This window comes from Chiroxiphia lanceolata, chromosome 8, assembly GCF_009829145.1.
Source record: "Chiroxiphia lanceolata isolate bChiLan1 chromosome 8, bChiLan1.pri, whole genome shotgun sequence".
Lineage (NCBI taxonomy): Eukaryota > Metazoa > Chordata > Aves > Passeriformes > Pipridae > Chiroxiphia > Chiroxiphia lanceolata.
Window position 1 is genome coordinate 29192605 of NC_045644.1, and position 22546 is coordinate 29215150.

General features: G+C 38.4%; 1 protein-coding gene across 2 annotated transcripts in view; it reads left to right on the forward strand.

Annotated features, from left to right (window-relative positions):
• GRID1 (glutamate ionotropic receptor delta type subunit 1) overlaps window positions 1-22546 on the forward strand; it is a 519369-nt gene that overhangs the window by 482366 nt on the left and 14457 nt on the right. Inside the window, exons 13-16 of one of the 2 annotated variants that reach the window (XM_032695050.1) lie at window positions 5159-5354; window positions 13776-13942; window positions 15267-15507; window positions 15768-15854. In XM_032695050.1, coding sequence (XP_032550941.1) covers window positions 5159-5354; window positions 13776-13942; window positions 15267-15507; window positions 15768-15854 — 691 coding nt within the window. The remainder of the gene's footprint in view (window positions 1-5158; window positions 5355-13775; window positions 13943-15266; window positions 15508-15767; window positions 15855-22546) is intronic. The other variant, XM_032695049.1, reaches the window with a different exon arrangement.

Here is a 22546-nt window from a genome sequence, read left to right on the forward strand (position 1 = left end):
TGTAGATGTAATGAATTCCTAACTTTTGGAGAAAAAAAAGAGCTTAAAAGAAAATAAAGTAGCTTCAAGGTATTTTAAAATGTAAATTTAGGACTTGTGCCATACCTTTTTTGCATGTATTTTTAAGGCTTCATTTAAGCAGAGCAGCTTAAAAAGTCTCATCATCTCTGGGACACTTTATCTTGATGGCAGCCATCACCTAAAATGTTATGCTACATTGAGCAAAAATCTCAGGGTACTGACTTCCCAAGGTAAAAGAAGAACATAGCTTGCTCTCCAAATTTGGAAAAATCAGTAAATTTATTTAGCTGTCTGTATATGGCTTAGGGATTAATATTCCTTATGAAAATTAATTTTAGTTGAGAGGAATGATGTATGCTTGTTTTTTGACAATTGTAGTGCTGTGAAATGTTCTCACAACAAGTCAGAATGAGGACAGGAGCACAGCATGGAAAATGTTGCATACTTTTAAAATAATACTGTGAATTCAGAAATGTTGAAATATTGTTTTTCTGTAAGCAATAACAGACTGGAAATATCCTCACTTTTACAGTGTCAGAACGTGGGCTGTGAAGGCTAAGGAGAAACTACCTCTAAATCAAGAATCTGTCAGGATTTTCCCATGATGGTTTTTCTGAAGTCAAGATAAAATGCTGCATTTGTTATTGTGGTGTAAAAGACCACTCCCGGATGACACCGTGGTGCCAACCACTGGCCTGTTCACAGTAATAGGCTCTACACACAGGAGTTCAGATGTGAAGCTTGCCACAAACGTTTTTAAAAAATATGAACAGTAAGGATGAGGAAAAGCAAGAATTTTTTTACTTTTTCCCTTGTTTCTTTGTTTAGTAAACCTTATTTTAATTTTAAAACAACCCCCCTTTTTTAGAAATATCAGGAACCTGAGTTTTTTTTGAAAAATGCTTTGACCACATCTGATGATCCTGAAGGCTCCAGTTGAATTAATTGATCAGCAGTTACCTCAAAGCACCTAGTGTCAAGTTTAGTCTGTCATTAATTATCCATCCAGAAGTCTTGGACTTATAGCAGTAGAAGAGTAAAATAAACCCCTATGGGCAGCATATTTTTAGTCTATATATCCACAGCCACATGAGGCTTTTACTAGTAAGAAAACATCTCCAAAAAGTGTATCTTAAGCAGTATTGTTATTCTGGAAATTATTTCTAGTGATCTAATTATAAATGCTAGTAGAAGTATTGCCTGGCTGTTTCCTCTGCAGCATATGTTTTATGTCACTATGTTTCTAAAAGACAAAACAAGTGGAGAGCCCAGTTTTCAGTTGACTGTGCATGAAGTAATAGCAATTTCACTGGGAAGTGCTATCAATTGTTGCGTTGATCTAGCAGGCATAACTACAGGCATTAAATATTTTGGCTGGTAATACAGTTTTAAAAGATATCCTTTTTCTTCAGATTGATACATTTACTTAAATCCATTGGTTTGCATGTACTTGTCAATTATAGCAACCACACAGTGGATGTATTTATCTACAAATTGAAGTTGGGCTCCTGTAACTGTAAGTGAGGAACATTGGCTTTTTCTGCTTTACTAGCTTTATCTTTAATCACACTTACAGAGAGCCTTTAATGGGTTGTGAGATCCAATAATTGAGGTGGTAAGGTTAATGGGGCATCTTGTTATGCTACAGGTTTTTGTTGCAAATAATTTTATATGCTAAATTGTATGAAATCTTTGCAACAGGAAAGCGAGACAAGAATTTGAGTGGCTAAAGCAGAGGCATCCAGCTAACGCCTGGTTGCAGAAATAAAGCTTAAGAACAACGACAGCAACTGCCTTTAGAGAATGACGAAATTGTAAGAGACAGCCAGTATCTGAAATGTAGTGAATGATTTTGTCTGGCAATGACAGATCTGAGGGAGTTAAAATAACAGTTTTAAAACCTGAACTTGTGATTATCTTACTTCATCCTGTAAAAAGTAGGAGATATTCCTCTTCATTCAGTATCTTTTTTTGCATGTGACCATACTGACCATGCCCAAATCTTTTGATCACTTCTCTAGCCATGGAGATGCTGAGCATCACTTCCACTTTCAGTACAGAAATACAGCAGCTCAGAGATAATTTTTATTCAGAGTGAAGAACTGTGGTCTAGACCACTGTCTGTCAGGATAATTTCTGAAATAGGTTTGTGGCTAAGTGGTCCATTTGGTAAAGGTATAAGGTTATTTTCTCAGTCAGTCACCATCCTTCTGAATTTATGCCACAGGAGTCACTGGCAAGCTTAGTTACCTACTGTGCCCCTCACTGTATCCTTTGGTGTCCATCTGTGTCTCTCAGAGGACATTTCCAGTGATGGGAGAATTTCCTAAATCATTATAATACATCAAACAGTTCACTGAGAGAAAGGTATCTGTAATCCTTAGGACACACAGTACTCCACATTTTCCCTTCCAAGAAAATGCTAAAGTGGTAGCCACCTTATTCCCCACACCCAGGCCAAGGATGTGCTTCCCTCCCTGCCACCTGAGCTAATAGTCTGTTTATTGCAAAGCACTTGATTTAAGCCCCAAAATTTGCTCACTCTGCCCTGTGATGCTTAAAGAATTGAAGAAACTGTGCTGCAGCATGTACTGTGCTTTTGTACAGTACTGATTATCAATAAAATGTAATTTAGCTAAAACAAAAATACCGATTGTCAATAAAGTACAATTTAGCTAAAACAAAAGGCACATTTCTGAGTAAAAGCCTCAGAAGTATTAGAGGCAGTAGAAGTGATACAGAAAATACTGATGATATTAAAATTGCAGGTTTAATTATTTTTTTAAATATCCAAACTCTCATGTTCAAACTTTCAAAGAGAATGGCAGTATGAGCAGTAGGTATTTTTATAGTTGTTACCAGCTGACACTTGTGTTAAAGAATATTAGCTAAAATATTTCTGCTACTGTGCTTCTACCAAACATGCTCTCCTACACATTCCAAAATCTGTGCAGCAAACCTGGTATGAAAAGGTTGCCACAGAAACCCTTCTGTTTGTATCCGGTAGCTTTCTTTGTCCTTTATACATAAAATAGACAGAAATGTGTCTTTTAACAGCCAGATCATCCCTGGACAGAAGTAATTCCATGGGATATGATGAAACTTACTAAAGACAGGACTAAATACAGCATCTAATCATGTAGATCACGACTGGAGGAAAACCAGTCCTATTCAATGGAATGTACCTGTAGATTTAGGAGGCCAGAATAGACCTTTCAGAATTGTTTAAAAAAAAAAAAAAAAAGAAGTAAAACCTGCACAAAATCTCTCATGTTTCATTAGAATTTTGAATTTCCAACAATCTCAAGGATGTTCGTTTTGTACTTCAGCAAAGTTCCATATAGAGAGAGAGAGGGAAATAACAGGAGGTTTGGGGGTTGATGGAACTTCTAGAGGTAGCCCAAATCCACAAGTGTGCCGTGTATATAGAGAATGTTCACACAGTCTTACTTAAAGCTGCTTAACAGCTTAAAATGATAAAAAGTCCTTAACACAATTTAAGAACTTAAACCATTTAAACTGTTTGAAGTAGCTTTTGAGTTTGAAGAGTTTGAGAGGGGGGTGATGGTGGAAAGCATCCCTGCTGAGCTGCAGGCCTGGGGACAGAGCTGGCAGGGTCCCACCAAAGGGGCCCTTTTGCAGGTAAACTTTGGAGAACTGGAGGAGATGTGATGGAGAAAAGAGTTTTCTACATATTTTTATATAGAATTGTATATATGCCCAGATTGCTTTGCTTTAAATAGTGTTGCAGGGAATCTTACCGGGATGAGAGGTGTCGGCAGTGGCATCTCCCCAGAGAAACAGGGAAAATGGTGGCAGAAAAATATTGTATATGACAAGTCTTCAGCTGTGGAAAACAACTTTGGCTCATGGGCCAATGGAAGGCTCCTCAGGAGCATTGTGAAGAAATTTTCTACACAAGGTGCAAGGCAAAATGTTCTGGTTCTGTGGCTCCAGGAGTTGGAGGCAGGGAGTGAGGTGGCATGAGTGGGCCTTTCAGATGTTTCGAGGAGGAATCTTTGATTCTAAAAGACTGTTTTGGGGAAAAAGTAATGGTACGGGTAGAAGGGGAGGCAGGGAAAGTTACTTTAGTTTGACTGATCTCAAACAGCGTTAGTTGGTCATATCAGAAATGTTGTTAATATGTGAAGTCACATGTTTATAAAACAGAAAATAAACCATTATTTTTGAGATCTAGTTTGGTCCCTGCTGCCATGTGTAGTGGTCTGTGGTTGCATGTGTGTTTGTGTGTGTGTATGTGAGCTCAGATGGAAAAAAATAGCACTGCACAGGAGTGATACTGGAGGGCAAAGGAGCAAGGCACAGAAATGGGAATGAATGTCTGAAGGGGAAAAGAGCTATGATGCTGCTTCTGAAGGCAGTGATGCCACCTTAAATGTTTTCAAACTTGGTCTGGTTTTCATTGATGCAGGCAGTGATTTACACCTTTCAGTGCAGAAAAGGCTGTAAAACAGGAGTGAATTACATTCTGTACCATTTGAAAATAAATTGCGCATTCACAGCCACTCAGGGTGAGGCCTATTTACGCTTCCAGAGTGGTATATGATGAGTAAATGAAAGTTAGGCCTGTGTGTGAATGAAAAATGCCTGTTTTACCAGAGGCTGTGAAAAGAGAGAGCAAGAGAGACTTAGTGGAAATTGGAAGCGAGACTTTTATTTGTTTGTTTAAAACAGTCCTATTGATTTGGAGTCAGAGGGAGCATTGGTGTAACTGCAAACTAATTCCACTGAATTCTGCAAGGTATTTCTGGTGATGCTGATGGGGCTGGAAGTTTAAGTTTATAATATGAGTTTTTCTTATGTTCAGGTAAGTGTTTATCACATTATATTCTTGTGTGATCCTGGTGGCATGATATTTAACATGAATGTTATTTGTCCAAAAACACAACCTTCACTGGGGAGAAACAGAGCTTGGGTATAGTTAAGATCATTTTATCTCAATACAATTAAATAACTCCTTGGTTTTCTTGTATGATAAGGAATGAGATATGCAAATGTTACTTGGTGAGGGTAAGTGCTTTCTGACTAATGACAGACATAGAAAGAAACCCTTTAATTAATGAAATCTTGCTGTTGTGCGCGTAATGCTAATATCTCAATATTGCTTGTATTTCAGAACGTTTCAGGATCTGTCCAAACAAATGGATATATCTTATGGTACAGTCAGGGATTCAGCAGTGTATGAATACTTTAAAGCAAAAGGGACAAACCCTTTGGAGCAGGATAACACATTTGCTGAACTGTGGAGGACTATCAGTAAGAATAATGGGGCAGATAATTGCGTATCGAACCCTTCTGAAGGCATCAGGAAGGTAAGACTGGGTCACAGAGGTTTTCACCTAATTTTTGTATCACTGTTGTTTCTATGGAGTTATTGTTAAGTTCCAAGGAAGAAATTACAGTCATTTAAGAAAACCCTGAATTCATGGCTAAAGTTCCTTTTAGTACCTTGATGGCAGATAAGAATCATATTTTGGTGTCATGGCTTTGAAGTAAGTACTTTAGCTCTGCCTATGTCTTCAGTATGTAAGTCCTTCTTTGAATCTGGTCATAAGGTTTCTCAGTTTCTTGGGAGTTTTGATAATGCCTTTTTGAGTATCATTCTTTACATTATTCAGGTACTGACTCTTGTCCTTTTGCTCATTTGAGTTTCTGGGGATTTTTTTTCTGCTTTCATGAACTGAACATGTTGGAAACATGAGCGGAAATCAGGAGATTCACAGAACATATACTCATTTCTCTTAAACAGAATTTAATGAAAGATTTTTCTTTGTTTATTCCAAACTTTGAAAAATGCATTCGCCTGATACTGTGTTTTTACCTCCATTTTGTTTCTCTCGGATAAGACTACACATTTCTTTTGTGAAACTGAGCATTGTTGTGAGATTCAAAGACTGTTATACAACAGCTTGGAATCCTACATCTTTGTGCCAAGTCCTGTGATAAAGAATATCGGTTCAGATCAGATCATTACAAATGTCCACACTCTCTCACAGCCTGCCTCTCCCCTCTGCTTCCCATCCTGAAGCTCAGCAAAAACAGATAGTACCTTACATCAAACCACGTGTACAGGAGCAGAAGGGATGCAGACATGTTGTAAGCTTAATGTGCTGCTTCTTTAGTGAAAGGTGTCCTCTTTATCTGACAATTGATTTTTTTCGAAAAACAAGCTAACAGCCATTATTAGCACAGTGAATGTTTGATCAGATGTAGTCTTGTCAGTGAAACACTGGTTCTGAATTAATATATATTACTAGTTCTTTATGCTTTTGTAAGTGGGAAATGATAATACGGTTGAGTCTTCCATTTCTTTTTTTACTATGGATTTTTGAAACCTTTTCTGAACAGTGAGAGGGAGAGTATCCAAAATCTACTGTTTTTTTACAATGCCTTAAGGAGGGTGAACACAGTAACACAAGCCAACCCATTTCCCAATTCATTATCCTTTAGCAAAAAATTCCCAACTGTTTGCATGACTTTTGGGCAAAATCTTTGTACAAAGACTGTTGTATCTTCTCAGCACAGGAGTATTTAGTAAAAAGTTTTGGTTCACCCTGCCTTTTCACTCACCTCTCGGCTGAGCTTCCCTAAAGACCTCTGCCCTCAGCTCCAGCAGCCTTTCTCCCTTGGTACAAGGGAGAGCTCTGGCAATAGCAAGGTCTGCAGTGTGTTTATTAAATTACTTATTTGATCTGCTCAGCCCTTTATGAAAATGAGGCCTCTATTTTGAGAGATTTTGGTAGCATTTAAAGGAGAAATGGAGACATTAAGTACTTTTCTATGTACCCTAGCATTTAAGCCAATAATAAAACAGTTTACCTCAGAAAAACATACAGTATTTTATTTTCTTTTTTCTTTTATACCATTCTTATGGCAGTGGATGCTCTTTATCCATGAAATTGTAAATGCTCTTATTCTGTAAGCCTACTGCATGTTGCCATTTATGATAGCTAGATTTGCCTGAGCCAGAAATGTAACTGTAGATTGGCAGGCTGTTGAGAATACCAATTATATTGTCTGTATGGAACTGGCACCTTCATCTTATCTATGTGATAATAACTTTTCATATGAAGTTTGATTTCAATATTGCAGGGTGATTTTTATATGACTAGATCAACTCATTGAATTAGTGTCAACAAGGAAATTTTACTTCAGTCCCCAAGATGACCGAGGCCACCATTTGATTAGACACCTACATAAATGGGGATTAATATTTAATAACATTTTCGACTAAACTGTTGTGTTTATAGTTTAAGTGTCACTCTTCCTAGCTCATGAGCTCTTTCAATAAACAGACGAGTTTTCCATGTCAAGTATTACAGCTAGAAATTCTCGTTTTTTCTAAAGGAGAATTGATGTCAGCCAAGGAAATGAGAGTTTCCATCCATAAACGCATACTGTTGTATGAAAGACACGTAAACGTGCCTTAAAAATGTATTTTATAGGAAATGGGAAATCTAAATCTCTCTAGAATAAAAAGATCCATAAAACATTTTTCTGAATGAGGATTTGTCTGACACAATGAAAAATAGAAAAAAAAAATCACTACTCTCCTTTCTTCCCTTCCCTTCTCCTCCTTTCCATTTTCTTCAGACAGTGTCACAGTTCAGCTGTGGTTACAAACAGAGCAATGCCACTTCAATGCAAAACAGGGGAGTGCTGGTTGTTTATGCTACAGGCAGGTATTTCAGGTGTTTATCTCTATTCCATCTCCCTGCATTTCACGGAGATTTTCCTACTCCCTTTGACTGTCTGAAAGTCAAAAGGATGGCAGTGGAAGAAGGTCCTGAGAGTTTTTGAGGTGTTTGGTTGCCAGGGCAGAGGTCTCTCTTCAGAGCCAGCACAGTCCTTGTAGCCACGGCGACCATCTCCCTTAAGCGACAGGAAGATGTTTCAGAGACGGGGGGTAGGGGAGGCAAGTTACTTTTGTTCTACTCCAAGGTTGTTGAAAGAGGTCATTGAGGTTTGAAAACCTCCTCCTATTCACCAGTGCCTCTTCACAGCATCAGAGCAGGTTACCAGGCAAATCACCAGTCCATACAAAATACTATTTTGCTACTTGAGCTTTCCGGTATTATAACAGAGGATGATTGACTAACACTGTCGTAGGGAAAGTTTCTTTCTGGGTCAAACTCCAGCCAGGATCCCCAGGAATCATGCAGTGAGTACTCCTGCCATCTCATCCCAGGTGGACATTTACACTGGAATCACATGCATTTCTAAGCCATTTGCACATCGCAGCAAACTGTTTGCATAATACCCAGTGGCAATTCGTTTTCAGGGTAATTATTGATTGCACCAACATATACAATAACCCGTGGTTTTTGTCATTGTAGGTATCCATTTTTGCTTTGAAAGGATAAAGCATTATGATCCCCATGTAATGCCATATCTGCTATATATACACCTAGGAGAATTAAGCTGTTCTTGTTGCATTTTATAAAGCCCTGCTTTGGTTGAGGCTGTTCCCCTGTCCAATCAATTTGGTGCCAAAATTTCTCTGAATCCTTTCTTTTCTTCCTGTGTATCACTTTTGATCAAAAGTGAACAAAGCCAAGTAGAGCACAAAATAAGGATGCATCACTGACTTAGGCAATAGCACAGTAAGAATTTATTCCTTCCCTTTTTTGGTCCCCTCAAAAAGTCTCTTTTGACTGAAGATGAAAAGCAAACATTAAATCAGACTGATCTTATTGAACAGTCACCTCTATTCATTCTTATTTTGAGAGTAAAAGTAATTTAAAATTTCGATTAATATGACTTTTTTAAAAACTATTTTTCCCAATAATTTATTGTCCATAATGAATTTTATATTGTGAATTGAGGTTGTTCATCCATATGCTTTCATGGACCCTCATAAATTTTTCCATTTCTTGACCCATTTGAAGTAAAAGCAAATGCTTCCTTAAACCTGAATCTATTGCATCCAGTAGTGGTTCCTTAATTATTTTAATGTTGGAAACATTTCAACAGGATTAAATGGCATGTCTTTCTTTTTATTAGATCTGTTTTGCTTCTCTTAAAGTATTTTTTTATAGATAATAAATGTTATCCAAGCGTGTTTTTGAACTACTCCACTAATGTCAATGTAACAGTCACTTTTTGATATTTCTGTGGTACCAGCCATATAATGGGATCAGCCACAGTGACACTCTGTTCTGGCAGTAAATTAATGACAAATTTTGTACTATTCTGGCACTTGTGTCCTTAGTATCATAGCTTCTTCATAAGTTAATCTGGAATTAATGTTTTTTTTCATGTTATTATTTCTTACTATGCTTTGTTTGAAATAACATAATTAACCATCAGTAAACCAGGACAAACCAGGACCCTTTGAACAATGGTCTTCTGTGTCCCTCCACATTGAAGAGTGACATTATGAGGTTGCTTACTGCTTTCCTGGAGTATTATTTCCTTTGTAGTCCTTCTTATGTCTAGGAAGAAATCTTCTTTGACCTTTTAATTTTTTTAGGATTGTGAAGAAGAAACATTTTTCTAACATAAGTTTTGCCCAGGTGGGTCATTTTTTTCTTAAATCTGTTTTCTTAAGTCTCTTAAACTAAAAATAAATCTGGTGTCTTTGGTGTAAGCCAAAGTAGTTGTTCTACCTGGGAGGGATAAATGAGTGCTGCTTTGGCTGGCTTTCTGATAAAGAGGATGTTAAATGTTTAACCAAGTGATTTTGTTTTGTTCTGCAGCATGCCTGTGTGCTAGCAGTCACTATAAGGCCATAGCAAAAGAGCAAAATATGAAAGACAATTATAGATTTAAAGTACGAAATCTAGCTTATTATTCTGTATTTACTTTCAGTCATTTTTTATTCAAGCTATCTTACTTGTGCTCAGCTGGGGTTTGCCACAGGCCCTTTTACCAGCTTTCTCTCTATTCTACCTTTGCAATGATGTCTGATCACTAGAACATTTTTATGGGCCCTAAACCCACACAATTCAGGCTTTAGATGGCTGAGCTTTGAATACAAGAGCCTGAGGATGTGGATATTTGCCGTACTGTGATCAGGACTTGGTTACATGGGTAGGTACATCTGTGTTATACGCAACTGGGGAACTTGTTGTGTTTCTTGCTTGTCCATCCCACAGGTCAGTGCCAGGTCTTCCTACTTTCCCTATGGCCTGGGAGCTAAGAGGCATGCACATGTGTACACAGGCATTCTTTCATGTAAAAAGAAATGAAAAGTTTAAAAAGCCTTTAAAAGTTTTGGGTTGATTTTTCTTTGAAAATAAGTGTCGATTTGACTTTATTTGGCTTTTACCACTTGCCTAGTGAAAGTATATAAAAAGTAAACATTCTTCAAACACACGTGTATGTGTGCAGTTGTGTGTCTTGCACATATTTTTTTGTAGTTTGACAGCTTTTCTTTAAATTGAACAAATGATACTGCTTAGCTGTCACAACAGATATTAACAGGGAAGGGAATGATGCTGAATTTAGAGAGCAACTAAATGTTTTGTTATAAGAAAACTTTCCACACAATGAACACGCTAATAGAATGAGGCCTCCACTCTTCAGAGAAGAAAACTGAGCAAGTGGAAGAAGCTTTGGAAGAAACAAATCCCTCCTTAAGAAAAAGGGATCTTCAGAGATTCCATTTTTGGCATCAGAGAGGGGGACCAGTCTTACACCCAGTATTTCTGGGAGACGAAAGAGTTTAAGACTCAGATTCCTGTTTATGCTAAAATGATCAGGCTGTCAGAGAAATAATGTTTTACAGATGTGATGACATTGGATAGAATAATTTATGTCATTAAAAAAATATATAAAATAGATGTGGAGAGAGCTGGTAGACTTTGGTTTTGACCACTTACACTTGTAGGATGTAATTTGGGATAGCAGCACTGCAGACAAAAGATAAGCAGACCTTTACAAAAGATCTGCTGTCCAGCATTGAAACTCAGTGTAGAAAACTCTGCTATATAAAATAACACACAGAAAACAGAGGCTTGAAAAATAGAATCAATAATGTGATTTTCCTGTAGTCATTGTATTATAACGGAAATCGAATATTTGAGGAAGACTGTGTTCCTCAAGTATTACTAAAAAATAGGTGAGGAATGTATTATATTGTCAGTGTTGTTCTTTTCTAAACTGTAAATTTGAAAAGCAGATTTACAGAGCAGTTCTGAAAGAACAGAAGATAGATACAATTCTTTAAACCAAATGAACATACAAAACAAGAACAACAAAAAAACCCCAAACAAACAACCAAAAAAGCCCCTAGAGAAATGCAAGACACATATCCAGTTTCTGTATGTATATCTATCAGGTGAGATTTTGTTCTCTGATAGCATGGATTTTGAATAAATTCTGTGTGCAGTAACAAGTGCTGCTGTCTTTGTTCCCACGAGTGCATATTTTTAATGCACTTGAACTTGCAGTTTCCTGTCGTAGGTATCAAAAGCCTATGCACTATTTACCACAGAACACAACCTTTCTGAGATGTGCAAAACCAGGCCTTTGATGGTCCTCCCCTGCCAGGATCTCTAGTGGGACTGATGGCCATTGCCAGGGGTCCCTCACCAGGTGGGAGGTTTATCAGCACCATCACAGCTGTCAGAGGGTAAAATGGGAATCCTTGAAACCCATTACAGGAAGGGAAGAGAGGAAGATACAGAGATTTACAGCTAAAAACCCAATTAATTATAGCTACTTGATCATTCAGAAAACACCTTTGAAGAGTATCTTTTAGGCTTCCAAGAACATAGGTTGCTCGTGGAACATAGGCCAAATGCCTCGAGAAACCACTTCCTTGGCATTCTGAATTTCGTACACATCCCTGTGTTGGTAGATGTTGAAGCATTTCTGGGGTTTGCTTATAGTAAAGAGTGATTTGCTTGTTCTTTTCTCTTTTGTGCCACCATCACCAGATTAGGTAAACAACCAGCTGGAGCATTACAATGCAGATATGGAAGTCTTGCTCTGATCTGGTTTCATACAATGATATTAAAGTGCAAGATATTTTTATGAACATGCTGGTTTAATAAGTTGTGTGAGCTAAATCAATGACTGATTCTAACAGTAGAGTGTGGCTTCTATTTGAATAACTCCTGTAATAGGAGTTGCTTCATACTATAGTTCAGATTTTAATGACATTTTTTACTAAGATATCAGTTGCTGTTTGGGGCTACATGAATCATTGACTGTTACTCTGAACTGGCCAGGGAGATGGCAAAGGAGAAAATGGACACAAACTCACACTAGTGGCATGCCCTTAAAAAATAAAACAGTATTTTCAAAGGGGTCACTATATAGGCTCATTTAAAACTTACCAAAGAGGAACATTTCTACTTTGTTTTAACTCAGAAGCAAATGAATTTGTGGATCTTTGCCTTGATGCAGATAAAAGGGAAGATGGGAAAAGAGGTGGATTGTGGCAAGTAGCTTACAGAAAATCCAGGAACCATAATTTCAATCTTTGTTTCCCTGATTTCTACCCACTGGGGGATAACCCATCCATTTGATTTATTCTCATGTGTAAGCAACTGTAAGGGACTTCAGAAACCTAGGGTTTATATCAAAGCACGGTGAATTAAAATTATCTTAATTGCTCAACTGAGGAATCCAATATAATAAAACATCTAACAGAGTCTTACAAACTTACAGTTGAATTTAAAATTGAATTTACACAGAAATTGAAAGTATGCAGAGGTATGAACTAATACTGTGTCAGAGCTTCAGTCATTTGCTAGGGGAGCTTGGTGAATTGGTTCACAGAAAGAAATATATACAGGAATTCAGCTCACTGTTTTGCTTTGATCTGACCTAAAGAAGGATCTGAAAAAAAAAAAAAGAATTCTACATTCATGACTAGTCATGTATTTACCTTAGATGTTCCAACCCATATGTTCTATCGTTCACTACGATTTAAAAATTTGCTGCTTAAATATATTAAGAAAACAATGATTACTTTAACCAAGAAAATTATTATTAATTTTACTTTATTGAATCCCTATCCAGAGATGTTTCTTTCTTCTTGTGTTAAGTAAAGTGATTTACATTAATTGTATGCCCCGTGTGCAGGCATTGGTTTCAACCCCAGTTAAGTCTGATGCTTAAGGACCACTGCACGGGTGTGTGTTAAAACAAAACAATATTTATCCCAAAACTGAGATAATAGGAGATTCTTGTGAATCTTCTTACCTGTGAAGAAAAGTAGGAACTCTTTAAATTCAGAGCATGCCTTTCTTTACAGGACTAACACAGCTCTTAGAAAGGCTTTGTTTATTTGGAAGGGAAATTGGTTTTATTTACGTGTTTATATCAGCAAAACTACAAAGTTACAATTTTGGTGACTGTGATGCCGAGGAAACATCACTTAGTGCTCATACTGTCCCTGTCTTGTTACACGAATGTATGGAACCAGCACATTCAATTCTCCTACAAAACATACATACAATCTCATCATCTAAAGCAATAAGTTATAATTAATAACTTGTTACACAAACTTTACTTATACTTAAAGTTGGCTATGTTATCCTATGCACTCCTATTAAAAAAGGAAGATATTTTAGCAAAGTTTGAAGTAGATGAGGTACTGCTGGGAGTGAAGAGTGTTAGAAATGCATTAAGATGTTGGAGGTCTACAGATAACCTGTGACCTAAGGAAATACCACCAAGGAATAATTACAAAGTCTGGAATTGTTTGTTGGCTTGGAGTTTTGTCCTACCTAGAAATTCAGTTTAGTTTAGATTGTGTTCTGTTCGTGCTGTATTTACAGGCCAAGAAAGGAAATTATGCTTTCCTGTGGGATGTGACAGTGGTGGAATACGCTGCGCTGACAGATGATGAATGCTCTGTGACAGTCATTGGAAACAGCATCAGCAGCAAAGGATATGGGATAGCACTCCAGCATGGAAGTCCCTACAGAGATCTTTTCTCTCAGAGGTAAACTGAAACAAAGCTCGTTTTACAGGATTCCTCTCTACAGTCAGCAACCATTTGTGGCTCACATTAATTTTGGCATTTAATTGGTACAGGATAACGAATACATGACAGCAGAGAGGTTGAGTTCAGGTTCAACAAAGCTGCTACTTCTGCTCCACGTGCATCTGCTTTGGGAGGAGGGAACAGAGGTGATGTGTTGATGTGTGGCCTCACACCTTCAAGCAGTGCTGCCTCTGGCACTGAGGACTGATGTCCTCAGAGCTTTGTAGAGGAGAGATTGAAGAGAGATTCTTGATTCATGCTGCATTTTGCAGGCTCTGAAGCAATGTGTTGCTCCCTGCAGTAAGCAAGTAGTAATGCCCTGGCTTATCCTTTAGGGTGGAGAGACAGGTCGAAGACTCACAATGGCACAGGGAAACAAGAATTACCAAGTATTGCATGGGACTGCCAAGATCACAAGGCTATAAAACCATGCCATTTAGTGATCTCTGAGCTATCAGCTAGGAATATGTTTTTCATATGAATGTGTACACTGAAATGAAGACATGCAGTGGTGCAGGCAGAAGGTGAGCTGGTGCTCCGCTCCAGGCAAGGAGCTGAAGCAAGATTTCCTCATTTTGCTCCTTCTTTATAAAAAGGAGCAAAACTCCAGCTGCCTAACTAGAGACAAAGCTGCCTCAAGAGAACAGATTGTTAGTAAACAGCTAAAACAGTTATCAAACCAAATCCAAAATGAATCATTCATGCAGAGAAGGGACACTTCACAAGAGACAAAACAATGATTAATTAGCAACTGTTAACACAGTAATTCAGGCATTATGTAACAGCATTGAAGTAAAATCCTTTTGAATAAAGTACATTTGCTGAAGTAAATGAGTTGGTCGCTGCTTAAACAGATTTGTATTAAGTGGTGCACAAACAGTAGCATGTTTAGCCTCTCATGATTTTGAAATTATTGTGGAAGAGCAGCAGTGGAGTGGGTTGAGCATTTCACTAGTGGGACCAGCTGTTGCAGCTGAATGTAGCCAGACCAGGCATGACTAACTGGTGATTTCCCATGGAAATGCTGTTTGTGTTGCAGTGGAATTTTTGACAGTCTCTTTTTTTTCTGAAGTTACCCAGTGGAGCTTACCTGCTGCTGTGAGTAGAAAGAAGTCTTCTTATAGTGGAGTCTCAGATGAAAAATAAAACACTGTGGTGGTGGTGGGGTGGAGTTTTGAGCTGTGGGATGATAGGTTTAAGAGTTGTGCAGCATAAGGAAAAGACAAAAAAACTGAGAAAAAGTATCATTGAAAATAATGCTTGTCTTTTGAAATTTCTGCAGGATCCTAGAGTTGCAAGAAAGTGGAGATTTGGATGTTCTTAAACAGAAATGGTGGCCACGGATGGGACGTTGTGACCTGAATAGCCATACCAATGCACAGACAGATGGGAAGGCACTCAAGCTTCACAGTTTTGCAGGCGTTTTCTGCATTTTAGCAATAGGCCTTCTTCTTGCTTGCTTGGTGGCAGCATTGGAGTTGTGGTGGAACAGCAACCGTTGTCATCAAGAAACACCGAAAGAGGTCCATAACTTTTATTCTTATCACAATTAAAAGTAGAAAACACAAAAGAAAGAGAGAGCGAGTGAAAGTTGTGGGATTTTAGGTGCTCTCATGCAATAAATTCGATTTATATTGATTCGCCGTACTAAGCTTTGCATATAACTTTTTGGGTGGTTGTTTCTAAGCAAATAAAAGAACAAACAAATGTGTCTTTTGTGCACGTGGAAGGTGCCAAACTGACGGCCCTGGAGACTAAATTCCTCTATTTATTTGTAGAGCAGATACAGCATGGGCAGCAGCAGTGCAAACTTCCCCTCATTGCCCCACCAATGTGCCTCAACCCTGACCTGGAGAGACCACCTTTAGGGGTAAGAGAGTAGTTCAGAAACATGCCCTGGGCCACTCTGCTGTGAGTGACAGGGAGGCCAGTCACGGGCACCCAGTTGTGCCATCTGTGGTAATGTTTTCCCTGATCTGAGCTCCCACCTATTGGCTGTGAGAACCGTGTCCATCCTGTGCAGGCTGTGCAGCTGCCCGCCATCTGGTAGCTTCTTTCCTTCACGGCTGACCTAGGCTGAGTTTGGAGAGGTACATGAGCAATTAAAAATAAACCAGCTAGTTAAAAATTGAATAAGCCATATTGTCATGACACTGTTTAAACGCTTCTCTTCTTTTGAATTCAGTTTTATTTGTAAAACTAGGAGCCTCTGAGAAAACTGACCTTCATATAACATGTTTTACCTAGAAAAATACCTCTAAGAATTTTCTTGGGTTTGGAGTTTTCACACGCAGTAGTAATAGTTAGCAATGCTATGATAGAATAATCAGTCCATGCTCAGATCTGTCTTGCATGAAGCCTGTAGTTGTTTACTTATACTAAATGTTTAACAAACTAACCTCTTGTTATTTTGGAGACATTGAGGCATTTGTAGGTGCTTTCATCTTGGAACAGATGTTTGTTACAAGCAAATAATAGCAGTGAGCTACATTACAGCTGGAAAATAGTATGTAACCCATCAGTTCTAACCTATGTTTCTCAAGTTGCAGTAGTACTAGACTAATTGACATACCTATCACCTCTAAGCAATTTTGGCAAATTGGCAACCTGGTCTAGTGGATGGTATCCCTTCCCATGGCAGAGGGGTTAGAACTAGAGGATCTTCAAGGTCCCTTCCAACCCAAACTGTTCTATGATCCCATGATTTTGCCCTGTTGCTGTGTAAAGTCACTCCTGCTGTAACCCCAAAGGTCCCCCCACCTCAGCATTGTGAAGGCCTAAAGCCCAGAGGTTGGTGGTTCACTGCCCACTGTGAAAGCCTGTCAGGGCAAGGGACAGGGGTGTTGTCTGAAGTGTCCTACTGCTGCGTGTGCACAAGCACAAATCTGGCCAGACTATGCAGTGAGTTCCCCTCTCTACGCTCAGGGACTCACCTTTGTGTATCTTTGTAGACTGAGATGAAAATATGACTCAATGGCAGTTTCATATAAAGTGAAATAATTCACTCTTTCATTGCAAGGAGTTTTAAATACTCGGTTTCCGTTGCTGAAAAAGGATCTGTCTTGCCAAGTTTAAATATTGTCTTTTTTGCCTTTATCCTTTATTTCTCTTTTTATAACCATTAAAAGGAGTACTACATACCCCTGCCTATTCCATCCCATCCCGTCTCTTCTCCCTTTTTCATCCTTCTCCCCCTTCCCTCCAGTGCATTCTTGATCAGGATTGCTCTGTACATCTGTACTGCTCTTTTGCAGTTTCTGTGACAAACAATAGAATGCTTCTAAGCTTCTGTGTTTTAAAGTCTACTGAAGTTACCCACATGGTACAACTGTGCTTGGGAAAATCACTGTGTGTGGGGCTGGCTCTGCCTTTGGAGCACAAGCAGGTTGGGTTAAGGAGGCAAATTAAACTCAGGTACAGCATGTGGACAGATTCTGGAAAGATCAGTGATGTGGGTGCTGCTGAGAGAGAGGGAACAGAGTCAGTGGGAGCCCTGGCACAAGTAGGTGTTAAGGTTGAATGAGGAAGTGCATGTTCCCAACGAGAGGGCACAGGGCTGAGCCAAGCTGGTCTGGAGGAAAACATATGGTGGGTGTGCCAGGCAGGCAGGGTGGGGTGGAATGAGAGGTCCCTGACAGGGACAGCTGGGTGCAACAAAAGGCAAGCAGCTAGAGGCACCTTTGGATCCAGCCAGAGGGAAGGGTGTCTGCTACCCAGTACCATGGACAGACAGGATGCTTAGGGACTCTCTGCCCAGATGTGAGACAGCCACACAATTGCAATCTAAGCTCTGATCCCACTGCAGACCAGGGGCTGGGGGTTCTGGTCACAGTGACCACAAGATCCACTCAACTAAATTAGCAAATGAATGTGGCAGATATTTCCTGATAGGTTAAGAGTCAGAGATATTTTATTTATGTGCTACCAGTGAGGAGGGGTCGAAGTGGGATTGCTGATAGCTACTGCAATTAAGATGGGAAACCAAGTTTCAGAAGGGATGGTGTACATGGGTTGAAGGGTTTTGACATGTTAAGAAGGCCTAAGTTTAATAACTTTGGGAAGGATAGGATCCAGGACTGAGGGGAGCAGGGAGTCCTGGGTACTCCCCTGCTTGAGCCAGGACAAGTGATGTAGGGCATAAGGAGAACTTGATATCCAGGAGGAGCATGTTCAGGGTATCTCATTTCTACCACTGTTTCTGGCATTTCTACAGCAAGAGCCAGAATGACAAAGCTGCAGCATATGTAGCACACACAGAATATTAAAATCCACCTCTTAGGTGCATCCAGTACTCCAGCCAAGTCATTAGTTCAGCAACAGCTGCAAACTCAAGTCATGCTGCCGATTTTCTTCTGCTTTTGGGAAGGCTTTGGCAAAACATGAATGTTGTGATATCACCTAGAAATTGTGGGAACTGAATTTTCTCCCAACCGCTTTCTTCTGTGAAGTGTAGAGCTTGTGGAGGGTCACAGAAGAGGCTGATTTTCTTGCGGTCTAACATCAGACTTTGGTGTCACCTATGAGGCAAAGGAGAAAGTGGCAACATTTGGCTGCTGTGACCCTTAGCCTGTTAGGAGCTTTATAAATCCATTGTACAGAACTGGAGTGGATCAGAACTGAATGAGGAGTTGTCGTGACTCACAGAGCTCTTGTGTAACGTTCTCTGTTTGGCATGAGCCACTCAGTAGGCTGCATCATGTCAACAGCTTCCAACTCAAAAAAAAAGGGATGTTGGGAAAAAGGAGACACAACTGCTATGGCAGATTCATGATAGGGTTGGATGGTGTGCATCTTGCTGGAGAGAGAGAGAAAGCATTTTTTTAGAGACTCTTTGTATGTGGAGGGTCTGTGAAGTCTGGGGTTAGAAGAATGTGCACAGCCTTCATTAGCTTTGGAGAAATGTTTTCAGCTGACATTAAGGTGTTGGGTTTTTTACCAGTTCATTTGTCTTTTCTTTTTCCACTTTGTATTCCTTAGGCTTTTGTGGAGGTTAGGCTGAGCCAGTACATTGGTGTTCAGGGACTTAGATGTCTGCTCTTAATTACAGTGAGTGAAGAATGTAGTGTTAACTGTGTACCTGGGGGGAGCAGAAAACCTGTGTTTTGAAACCTGACAACACGACTTGGACTTTGACATTAACATGACCTACTTTTGTAGAGACGTTATAGGAAGAGTTAGGTAAGGTGAAGACTGCCTCCAGTTGTGATATTTTTACATTATTTGCATATGAAGAAATGCTGTCCCACAAAATTTAAAAAAAGATAGTATTTTTTCTACCCATTAAGTCAATTCATTAAGATAAACCTCCAGGAAAGATGAATTTCCTTTATTTTCCCAAAGACACAATTGCCATTGATTCACAATTGTGTCATCTGAAGAGTAGCGACATTTCTTGCTAGAAGAGTAAAGGCTGGGTTGATCTTCTTTTTCAAGATGTTGATACAAGATATTTTTATTCTATTTGAAACAGATTTATAAAAATGTTTCTAAGTATTTCTGCTTTACAAATCTTAATGTTATCCTTATTAATTCTTAATTTAATCCTTATCAGATCAGATTAAAAAAAGAAAGATTAGTTCCAACATCAGGAAAAAATGTGTATCTGCAACACCGTGCCACATTCTTCTATTAGGGATCAAGTTTGCAATCTCAAAGTTGGAAAGATATCTGGTAGGATTAAAGTGCCCTTTTTAATTTCTAATTCAGAGAAACTTACACTTGGTCATCTTTTTCAAAACAGATTTTTTGGCATTTATAATCACCCTCTCCTAATTGTCAATGCACAGCCACCCTATACCCACAGCGAAATTCAGCCAGCTCATACACCTGTCTGTGTGTGTTAAAACCTTGAATTTACACAGTTGCTATGCAGCCTGCAATAGTTATACCTAATCTTTTAACTTTGAAAAGCTCCAGAAAATTGGGGAGTTGTGAAAAAAGTAATATTTATTCCAGAGTCTCTGTTCAGTCACTCTGTGTCCCTTTTAAATAACTGAGAAATCAGATAAAGTTATTAAACCCTGGTACCATATAAATGCTGAGCTTTTAATAATTATCTCTGGAGTTCTATATCTTTTTGTATGAGTTCTATGCATTTATTTCACAAAATCAGAAAGCCATAATGTAATTTGGATCATTTAACTGCCAAGGGCTTTGGCACATCATCAGATTGTTGGTATCTTTTATTCCATTTGACAGAATGAAAGACACTTTTCACATCTCCATCGTCATTATGATCAAGTGTAGCTGCTTACTGCAGTGGACTCCCCAGCATCCACTGTGCTTTATCAGCTGTGTCTTAGTGTGATGTGCTATTGCTCTTGAAGATTATTACTTCTGAGATCTCTTCAGAACTATTAAGGAAGCATTCCTAGTTAATCCACATACTACAAAACAATGGAAACTTATAAGCAAACATAAAATATCTTACTCTTCATGGAAAGAAAGTTGAATTCTCATATTTTTCACTGTGCATGAGGTGTATTCATTAAAAAGAAATGGTAACACCCATATTAAACAAAATTAATCATTCATGCAGGAAGATTTTTTTTTTCTGGGAACTGAATCCCACTGCATCTCTCATAAAGGTGATATTGATTCACTTATAGTTACTATAGCTCTTGAAAGACAATGTTAGAATGACCTCAAGAAATTCTTGGTTTGATTCTTTCTTTGCTCAGATAATGTATGTGATAAATCGGAAATCTATTTTTTCCTAAACCTGCTGTGCTATTCCTAGCAATATGAGTGTTTCAGAAACTGTATGTAGTGCATTTGTGATTCTGTAGTGCAAGAAGATTTTGGATTTTTGTTGGTTAAGAAATAGCGTAGTTTTCCATCTCCTGAGTTGCTCCTAGTCATTGTCTCCTAACTTGTGTCAAATTTATAATTTATTAACAATCACAGTCTTCACAGCTTGGTTTGCTATTTGTTAACTTTCTCATGCTTCTGCAAAGTTATTTTGTTCAGTAGACTCTTTTCACTTTTCTGTTCTTACTTTTTATTTTTAAATTATTAAAACGGGGCAGCAATTCAGGTACTGTCCAGAATGGGAACTGACTCATGTACTGGAAACAGCATCTTATAATTCCTGTTTCCTCCAGGTTAATAACGTTTTAAATGTATTGAATTTCAGAAAGTATAGACTCTGCAGGTTCTATAAGATTGTGGGGAGGTAGCAAAATTACTCTAAAAATTATCACAAATACCCTGGCTGCATGCAGGATGAAAGAAAGAAAACCTGTATCTCTGGCCAGGACAGCCTTGTGTGATCTGCCTTAAATTCCCTTGTTTCCATGTCCAGTGATGTGCAGACTCCAGCCTACCTCAAAAATCCATACTTCTAGCTTTAGCAGTCATGAAAGTTACCCACTAAGACTCTCCTCTGGTATTAGAAGAGCCCAAAACTCAGTGTACCTTAGAAATGGAACTATGAGCTGGCAGACACGAGTCCAATGGATCAAAATTTGTCATTGCTAAGAGTTGTGTTTTGCACCATATTCATCTCACTTGAGTTCTCCAATCAGATACTATTCCATGGCAACCGAGGCTTCTGTACCTTCAGCTTGGTGTCAGCAGTGTTGGGTTTGATTATTAAAGAGTCTCTTGTTTTCACCATTATTTTCACTTTCCTTTTCTTTTTCTTTGTCACTTCATTTACCTTCTCTCCTTTGTGGTGTTATCTTTTTATCTGACAATTTATTCCCCCACTCCAGGATGGTTCCTTTTCAAAGTGAAAGGAAACATGAGATCATCAAACAGATATTTTATTTTCCCTTCATTGCATGTTCTCTATATTTTATCTTGGTTTTATTTTAAGTTATTTTTTTCTGTATTTTAATGACATGTCTGAAACCTTTGTACATTTTTTTGCTCAGTTGCATATAAATTATCATTTGTTTGTACCACTGTATTGTATTCTACTTTTCTAAGAATAAATAAAGTTTTTTGGGGAAAATAAATCATGTAAACGCTGGCAAAATAATGCATCTTAATGCCATCTAGAAATTCAGTTTCAAACTAGCTTTGAATATAATAAGCTGAGAAACTTCATTTAACTAACATTTTTAAATCAGCAGAGCGGTGTTAGGAATCAGCCACCCCAGAATGCAAAGTTTAATGTTGTTTGATGATAAAGTATAACCCGAAAGAATCAGTTAAAGGAAAAAAAAAGAAGAGGAGTATATAGTATATGAATTGCCTTGTACATAAACTGATAATAGCTGGAAGGGCATCTTAACTAACTCTGTGTTGGCTTTTTACATGAGTCAAGCGACAAGATTTTCTTTTTGGAATTGTCTTGCAGTGAAGCAGATATTCTGTAATATCTGGTCACAGGCAGTGTGCGCATCCAGAATCCAATGAAATCAGTCAACTCTTGCTATTGATCACTATAGATTTCAGTCAAGGCTGTAATGGATTTAGAAGTGACATGTCATCCCTGTGATTTATGACACTGCTACCCAAAGCAGTGTTGAAGCAATTCACTTTGGCACCAGCATATTTCCCTAACTGCAAGGAAGGGATTTTTGTGTTTGGTTTAATTTTTCTCTCAGTCATGTG